The following is an 8,975-nucleotide window of genomic DNA, read 5'->3' as shown; positions in this document are numbered from 1 at the left end:
GGGTGTAACCATGAATCTTCTACCCTGAAAGAGGAGCCGGGACTCAGCCCACCAGGGGACGACTTCATGCGCCCCCACCGCTCACCAAAGAAATTCCGCAAATTCTCTCTGTCCACAGCCAAGTGGGACAGCATTGTGGCGATCCCGGAGGAAGGGCACGTGCAGGTATATGACCCCACCATCATAGAACTCTACAAGAAATCCAAGCCCCATAAGCAGTTGTGCAGCCAGCTCCCCACCACCAAGGCCCCCAGTGACTCTGGGGTGAGCTCCATGGGGTTGAGCAAGGAGGCTAGTCTGGTGCAACTTCCAGACAGCCCACAACACCTCAGGCTGAAGCCCGTCAAGGGTAAGGGAGACCCCAACTGGAGGGAAAGCCTGTACAAGCTTGTATCCCAATATGGCTTCCGCTCCCCAAGGGCCAGACTGACCACTCTTGGCCCCCTGGATGTCCCAGGGGCTGCACAGCGCAACTCCTGCACCCTGTCCCCTTTTCAGACCAGGAAGGCCAGCCAGGTGTCCCTGGGCCAGAGGGTGGTGCGGAAAATCCAGTTAAGGGAGTCGTCATTTGAGAGGCCCGCCTCCCAGTTCCACCATCGGCTGCCCCTGCCCTGGCAGCTCAACTGCCACACCATGGACCCCTCTGGAGAAAGTATGTATGGGAGGCTGGAGGTGGACTGGGTGAGGGAGCCAATGGAGCCACAGAGAGGGAAGATGCAGAAAGTGAAGCTGCCCCCGATAATGTCTAGGTGTCATCCATCCTAATCACCAGGGGGCAGTGTGGGGCTACGGTTTCATTTAGGCAGTGTTGTATTGTCTCCAGATATCTGCTTGATAAACATCCCCCAAATTGTGATGGAATTGTAATGCATTAAGCTTGTTGTAAGTTGCAATAAAATATATCTGTATACTTTCCTAGAGAGTATGTTGTGTAATAATTGGAGACACACACATGCATGCTCTCTCACACAAACACATGTGCACATGACAAACCCAGGCTACACAATTTTATGCACACACCATTAAAAAATATCTAATTCAACTGATCCACAAAGCATCAGCCTAATGACCTAGGCTACTTGACAATGACCAGTATAGGCTGCTTATTGTGCAGCAATGCCTTGACTATAATTAAAGGCTACCCATAGACTTTTATTTTTAACAGATAGAATATTTTAAAACCCTATTTTGTCATAATCAAATTGAAGCAAAGGTTAATTTGTTCATCCAAGCTATGTCCAAACTATGACATATTAAGGGCTATATGGACGTAGGCTACTCAATAAACTACACTTCCCAGAATACAACGGCGTATTCCACCCAGTCCAGCCGGTGTATTTGGACACAAAGTCAGCCTAGATACTGACAGCTGCATCTAGAAATGGCACGTCTTTTGGAGAAAAAAGCGATTTGATTGTGAAGGACAACTGGCCACCCGACTGACTCAGATGAGTAAGGACTCCAAGACTATTCATTTTGTGGAATTGGATTATGGAATCTGATGGTGGATATTTGGATGCGATCACACGCCCATGCGACAATGTCAATGGATGTTGTGATGCACGGTGTCCAGGCTTTTTTCCCGTAAATATTTGAATATTTAATAGTTGGTTTATTTGAACCAGAAGACAAGATGCAATATACACATAAAGACTGGATTCTAATTATATTTGGCACTAAAAGGGAGTATTAGGCTTTTATTAGGCCTGTTACATTATTATTATTATTATTATTATAAATGCCTCGAAGATGGTGCATCTGTCTATCATAGCCAAAGAAAACACGTTACCGTAGAGGATTAATCGCCTTATTTGAAACACGTCAACAGATACACAACTATTTGCAATTGGAATTACAGCGTGATGCCTTCACAAAACCCATCATTTATTGTTATGGTAGGCTATTTCGTTCTCTAACCTAGCGTGTGAAGGTGTCGAGAAGCACTGAAACATATTCCGTAGAGCCAGCAGGTGCGGGATCTTTGATCACAAATAACTGAAATGTGCAACATCGTATAAGTAGACAAGGCTATTGCTTATGGCTTTCAAATGTATCAAATGTATCAGATGTTTTGAATGAGCATCGTCTTGTAGCCTACAAAATAAAGGTTAGATAATAATGGCAAAAACAGACCGTGCTGTGCCAATGGTGTCTGTGTCTCTGGACTCTCTGCGCGTTCGTATCGGCTCAGTGTATCGCGTTTATTGAAACATTACCGTGCGCAGAACTTAGGCCGGACAATGTAACAAGACGAACGATCAATCATTGATGTGCGCTGACTACAAAGATGCTAAATGTACAGGCACTCAATTGTCTTTGCCTGACTGCTGTCCGCCGTAATTCCCCGTCTAAAAATGGACGAGTACGCTATTTAAGGACATTAAACTGGCTTATACGTTTATCGGTGTAGGCCTACGTGATCTAGAAGAGGCAGCATCAAAGTAGGGAAATATTTCAATCGATATTTCAACAAAATGCGAGGTCAAGACAAATTGCTGTAATTCATCGCTGTCAAAAAGCCAATGACCATGTAATAACGAGATGTCAGACAAGCGATCTTCTTCTACTCTGTGCTTGTTTGGAAACAACAACGATCCTTGCTCAGAGGATGTTAAACTATACAGATGATACTATTTAGAATCAGAATGTTTTGTTACATGTGGTGCAAATTGATCCACAAATAGCCTATTCAGATGTGCGATCTCCTTCAGTTGTCGTGTAGCTTCCTCGCTGTCGTTGGCCTCTTATAATCTTCAAGGAGAGAGGAGCTAGCCTCTTTAAATCGCTGAGTCAGGATCTGTCCTCAATGAGGCGACATGAAGTGCAGCGTTGGCTATGTCTTGTTACTCATTAGGGCAAAAATGTAAGGAACTAAAAATGGTAAGACGCCATAATAAACGCAACTGTTGTGGCCCACTCAGACTATCCGGCGCTTGCTGAATCTTGCGAGGGAGACAGTAAATACAATCAGTAGTCTAATATGAAATAGCAATAGATGCTCAGAGATACCCTAGTTGTAAAAGCAGTGTGGGACGTTACAGAGACCCGTGTTCAGATCCCGACCATGCTCTCCCGAGCAGCGCAAAGCTGTACCACCCACAAGGACCTCATCTCACAGTAATGAAGAGGGTCCACTTTGGGGTTTTCCCAGGCCAGCCTTGACTCTCTGGTAGCTTTCTAGACCATACCATTGAAGAATAAACAGTAGCCTCTCTCAGGGATGACCATGGTTCTGCCCCGATTGCTTTTTTCCCCTTTAGAAACACACCCCAGAGAGAACCTGTTGTAGAAATACATGTTAAATACACACTGCATTATACATGGTAGTACAGACTGCTACACACACATGATTGGTGACAGGAACTGGAACTACCCCAGTAAACGGGGACAGTGATGGGACAGTGGAGCTTTGGCCTGCCTGTCCACTGATCTGTCTCTCCTCTGGTTAAGGAGGCCTGGATTCGGCTGATGGGCCCTGCATGGATTTTGTGCGTGAGTTGACAGAGGGCAGGCCCACACCGCTGACCAGCAGCCGAGCAGCCATGGACCCATATGCCAGAGCGAGCAGCACAGCAGCCCCACTGCCCTGCGCCAGCTGTGGGGGCTGCTGCGACCCTCCTCCCCCTGGCCTCATGCTCGTTGGTCCCCTTGGCCCCCCTTATGGCCCCCCTCTCTCCTCCATGCCCCCACATATGACCCCTGCTCCCCCAGTGTGTGCTGCTACAGCTGTCCAGGCTGAGAATGGCAGCAGCTGGAACTCCTCCTCTGGTTCTTCAGACTCCCACCCTGGCCACCAGGGCGGCTCTACCACCTCCAACCCCTACTGGACGGCCGTGTTTGACTACGAGGCCACGGCAGACGAGGAGCTGACCCTGCGGCGCGGGGACCTCCTGGAGGTCCTCTCCAAGGACTCCAAAGTGTCCGGGGACGAGGGCTGGTGGACGGGCAAGATCCAGGACAAGGTGGGCATCTTCCCATGCAACTACGTTACTCGGAGGGACGCCGGCAGCTACCCGCAGCTAACCCCAGGAGGGCTGGTGGCGGGTGGGGTGCCTGAGGGGTGCCCCCTGGAGATTGACTTCACGGAGCTGGTGCTGGAGGAGGTGATTGGGGCAGGGGGGTTTGGGAAGGTGTATAGGGGGATGTGGCAAGGGGAGGAGGTGGCAGTTAAAGCTGCCAGGCAGGACCCTGACGAGGACATCAGCGCCACAGCTGAAAGCGTACGACAAGAGGCCAGGCTTTTCTGGATGCTCAGACACCCCAACATCATCAACCTGATAGGGGTGTGCCTACGAGAGCCCAACCTCTGCCTGGTGATGGAGTACGCCCGCGGGGGGGCCCTGAACAGAGCCCTAGCTGGGAAGAAGGTACCCCCCAGGGTGCTGGTGAACTGGGCCGTGCAGATCGCCACAGGGATGGACTACCTGCACAATCAGACCTTTGTACCGGTTATACACAGAGACCTCAAGTCTAGCAACAGTGAGTATGCCAACACTCGTCTCCCACTCCACTCATACATACCACAGTGTGTCTGCTGCTATCTCAAAAATTTCATTTCTGACCCATTCGCTCCAAATGAGTCCTTTTCTATTTCATGTCAAATATAAAACATTTGGGGGCAAATCACACTCAGAATGGGAATACGTTCATTCTTTCCTTTGGTTTATTTGCATGTTGAATCAGCCATGCATACACATTTGATTGGTCAAAGACACATATAGGTCGTAGACAGACTGTATTCAAGCCTGTTTTAGTCCCAGTCTCCGGTTAAGGGAAGTATAGTATATGAAATCCATTTAACAGAGGATGGATGAGTGGACACTTACAGAATGTGCAGTACTGTACGTACTGTGAACCTGTGTGTTGATGGGTTCATTCAAGTGTCGTGTGGATGAAATGAAATAGGAGTGTTCTGGTTGACACACAGGCAGTTGAGTTGAGAATGACAGGGTAAGATCAGCCCTGGAGAGCTGGCTCTCTCTGCCATCTTTCCCTTCTCCCCTCCTCCTCCGATCCTCTCTTCTCATCCTCCTCTTTCTACCACCCCTCCTCAAGGAGAGCAGTTCTGCTCTGCAGCTCGCCAAGCTATTTCTGGTCCTTTGTGCTACTTACTGTTTAAAGACGCAGTTGCAGATGTTGGTGTAAGGGGGGGGGGGGGTATATACACTGTGTTTGTGTGTGTGTGTGAGTGTGTCTGTCTGTGTGGGACGTTAGCATGGGGGATGGGGTGTAGAGATACGAGTTGAGGGTACAGGATGCTGAGTACAGGGCTTTTTGAAGGAGAGAGGCAGAGCGATCTGGAGTATCTGTAGCTTAAAGACACCCTGCTCACAGATCTTACAAAATGTTCCTAATCGCTCTCTGGTTTGTGAAGCTGCGATGTAGCGAGAGCCGCCATATCAGAGGCCGCCTCGCCCTCAGTAACCGTAACGATAGGGATCAGATTGGACAGTGAAGCCTTGAACAACCGCGCAGAACTTCCTTCACGACACTGGGCTGTGTTGAGTCATCCAGCTGTCAGCCTCTCTGCACAAATGTCAATTCCTTCACTTATAATTCTTCCGTGTGAAAAGATGATTTCAAAGGAGTGTCTCCATCTGTCAAGCCGTCTCCTTCCTCTATGGAGGACGCGTCCCACTGAAAACAATTGAAAACGTTCCCATTGAAAACGTTCCCATTGAAAACAAACAAAGTATTCAAGTATGTGATCAGCCGATGACTTAAAGAGGAATGCTTATATTGAAGCCCGGAGGGTGGGTGAGAGAGATGAAGAGAGAGGAGGAAGCAAAGGAACAGAGAGAAGGAAGCAAAAGAGATGGGGAGAGAGGAAAGGTCACAAAGACGAGGGAGGAAAGAGAGGGACAGAGAGGGAGAAGAAAGATAGAGAGATAGAAGGTGAGAGAGATTGGGGAGGTAGAAGGAGAGGGATAGAGAGCGAGGGGGATAAACAGAGGTTCGTCTTAGTTTAGGGTTACACCTCAGCTCATTGTCCAAGTGTACAGGTCTCAGATATCCTCTTCAAACCGCCGCCCGTTTGGCATCACTGCGGTTTACGGAGAAGCTTTAGGCAACCGCAGCTTCTCCTCTGTTTCTTCTCCACCACCCTCGCTGGCCTGCCAACCTCTCCTCTACACACTCACCGAATTTGTAGTGTGTGTATGTGTATGTGCTTCTGCCTTTCTCTCTGTGTTGTTGTTTGCCTGGCTGAGGCTAGAGTAGTGAGCCTGACTGTCTAACCGGGATAATCTGATTACGGTGACCTCCTTAGAGTGATGTGACAGCGGTGTTTGTGGGTTGGCAGGTCTCTGTCCCTTGTTCCATTTAGCCATACCTGTCACACGGATCCAGAATCAGCCCACTCTCTCAGTGGTGCCCAATCCTCCTTGGGCCATATTATTTAGCAGCAAAATCTAAAATAAATCTGAATATAATTGTTACAACAGTTTTATAAGCACAGGCTGACTCAGAGAAGCCCTAAGAATATGGTCATGTGAACAATCGCGTCATTAATAACACATTTCTCAAAAACATGGCTCTAGTTGATAGCCATTCAATTCAAAACCTCATTGATCAGGTGATTTGATCAAGTTGAAATCCAACCCACCCTAGATAATGGGTGTTCAGAAAGAGGTCTTGAAAACTCTACCCCGTGATGGCTAACGTGTCTGCAGCCGCTGCACTGAGTTGTACATTATATGGACATGACTCAGCATTAGGTACCAAAATACTTTTCCACTGATCACCTGTCTACTGTATCACACATAGAGACAGAATCTACAGTTGAAGTCGGAAGTTCACATACACTTAATTTGGAGTCATTAAAACTCAATTTTCAACCACTCCACACATTTCTTGTTAACAACTATAGTTTTGGCAAGTCGGTTAGGACATCTACTTTGTGCATGACACAACTCATTTTTCCAACAATTGTTTACAGACAGATTATTTCACTTATAAGTCACTGTATCACAATTCCAGTGGGTCAGAAGTTTACATACACTAAGTTGACTGTGCCTTAAAACAGCTTGGAAAATTCCAGAAAATTATGTCATGGCTTTAGAAGCTTCTGATGGGCTAATTAACATAATTTGAGTCAATTGGAGGTGTACCTGTGGATGTATTTCAAGGCCTACCTTCAAACTCAGTGCCTTTTTGTTTGACATCATGGGAAAATCAAAAGAAATCAGCCAAGACCTCAGAAAAACAATTGTAGACCTCCACATGTCTGGTTCATCCTTGGGAGCAATTTCCAAACGCCTGAAGATACCACGTTCATCTGTACAAACTATAGTACGCAAGTATAAACACCATGGGACCACGCAGCCGTCATACCGCTTAGGAAGGAGACGCGTTCTGTCTCCTAGAGATGAACGTACTTTGTTGTGAAAAGTGCAAATCAATCCCAGAACAACAGCAAAGGACCTTGTGAAGATGCTGGAGGAAACAGTAAAACTAGTCCTATATCGACATAACCTGAAAGGCCGCTCAGCAAGGAAGAAGCCACTGCTCAAAAACCGCCATAAAAAAAGCTAGACTACAGTTTGCAACTGCACATGGGGACTAAGATCGTACTTTTTGGAGAAATGTCCTCTGGTCTGATGAAACAAAAATAGAACTGTTTGGCCATAATGACCATCGATATGTTTGGAGGAAAAAGGGGGAGGCTTGCAAGCCGAAGAACACCATTCCAACAGTGAAGCAAGGTAGTGGCAGCATCATGTTGTGGGGGTGCTTTGCTGCAGGAGGGACTGGTGCACTTCACAAAATAGATGGCATCATGAGACAGGACAATTTTGTGGATAAATTGAAGCAACATCTCGAGACATCAGTCAGGAAGTTAAAGCTTGGTCGCAAATGGGTCTTCCAAATGGACAATGACCCCAAGCATACTTCCAAAGTTGTGACAAAATGGCTTAAGGACAACAAAGTCAAGGTATTGGAGTGGACATCACAAAACCCTGACCTCAATCCCATAGAAAATAACTGAAAAAGCGTGTGCGAGCAAGAAGGCCTACAAACCTGACTCAGTTACACCAGCTCTGTCAGGAGGAATGGACCACAATTCACCCAACTTATTGTGGGAAGCTTGCGGAAGACTACCTGAAACGTTTGACCCATGTTAAACCATTTAAACGCAATGCTAATAAATGCTAATTGAGTGTTTGTAAACTTCTGACCCACTGGGAATGTGATGAAAGAAATAAAAGCTGAAATAAATCACTCTCTCTACTATTATTTTGACATTTCACATTCTTAAAATAACGTGGTGATTCTAACTGGCCTAAGACAGGGAATTTTAACTTGGAATAAAAGTCAGGAATTGTGAAAAGCTGAGTTTAAATGTATTTGGCTAAGGTGTATGTAAACTTAGAGTTAGAGGTTCCAAGTCCTTTTTATAGATTCTAGTTCTATGGACACCCATGAGTCAGATCGACCCCTCTATACTGCAGAGGTAGATATGTTATATAACCTACATGACTGTGTCCCAATGGTCTTACTGTCCCATGACCCCGTTTCCTAGATGACCACTGATAGGTAAGAGGACTGGATTGATATCCATATCTGAGGATTCACCCACATCAAGTCCTTTTATGGACGAGTCGATATGAAGGAAAGGAACCAAGAAAATACCATTAAAAACCACATTTGTAGCCTTGGTTGGGAGTTTCTGTGACAGCTGTTTGAGCATTAAGATACTGAACAATAGGCTATTATGCTGCATATAGGCTTCAAAAAGATGGAGGTGGGGGGACGGGGGGTGGGGGGGGAGGGGTTGACGTTACCTGCTGCTCTTTTGAGTGCCGTCACTTCAAATGGAAAGCAAGTTAACAGTCATCTGAATAGTGGGGCCTTGTGTCTGCAAGCTGGCCTGTCCAGTCTGTAATATTCTTTTTCCAACCACGGGATAATTCAGCATCAATTACAGGAACTAGTAACTTGGATATTATTTGGTTAGATGGTGTGAGTTGGACTGA

The 8,975-nt window shown here is 46.6% G+C and overlaps 1 protein-coding gene across 1 annotated transcript in view; it reads left to right on the top strand.

Annotated features, from left to right (window-relative positions):
* The first annotated feature begins 2,076 nt into the window (after positions 1 to 2,076).
* LOC139386247 (mitogen-activated protein kinase kinase kinase 10-like) overlaps positions 2,077 to 8,975 on the top strand; it is a 31,556-nt gene continuing 24,657 nt past the window's right edge. The window contains exon 1 of the mRNA XM_071131740.1: positions 2,077 to 4,479. Coding sequence (XP_070987841.1) covers positions 3,480 to 4,479 — 1,000 coding nt within the window. The 5' untranslated portion in view covers positions 2,077 to 3,479. The remainder of the gene's footprint in view (positions 4,480 to 8,975) is intronic.

This window comes from Oncorhynchus clarkii, chromosome 27 (assembly GCF_045791955.1).
Source record: "Oncorhynchus clarkii lewisi isolate Uvic-CL-2024 chromosome 27, UVic_Ocla_1.0, whole genome shotgun sequence".
Classification (NCBI taxonomy): domain Eukaryota; kingdom Metazoa; phylum Chordata; class Actinopteri; order Salmoniformes; family Salmonidae; genus Oncorhynchus; species Oncorhynchus clarkii.
Note: the sequence above shows the minus strand (reverse complement) of the source record. Positions and strands in the feature narration are given on the sequence as shown.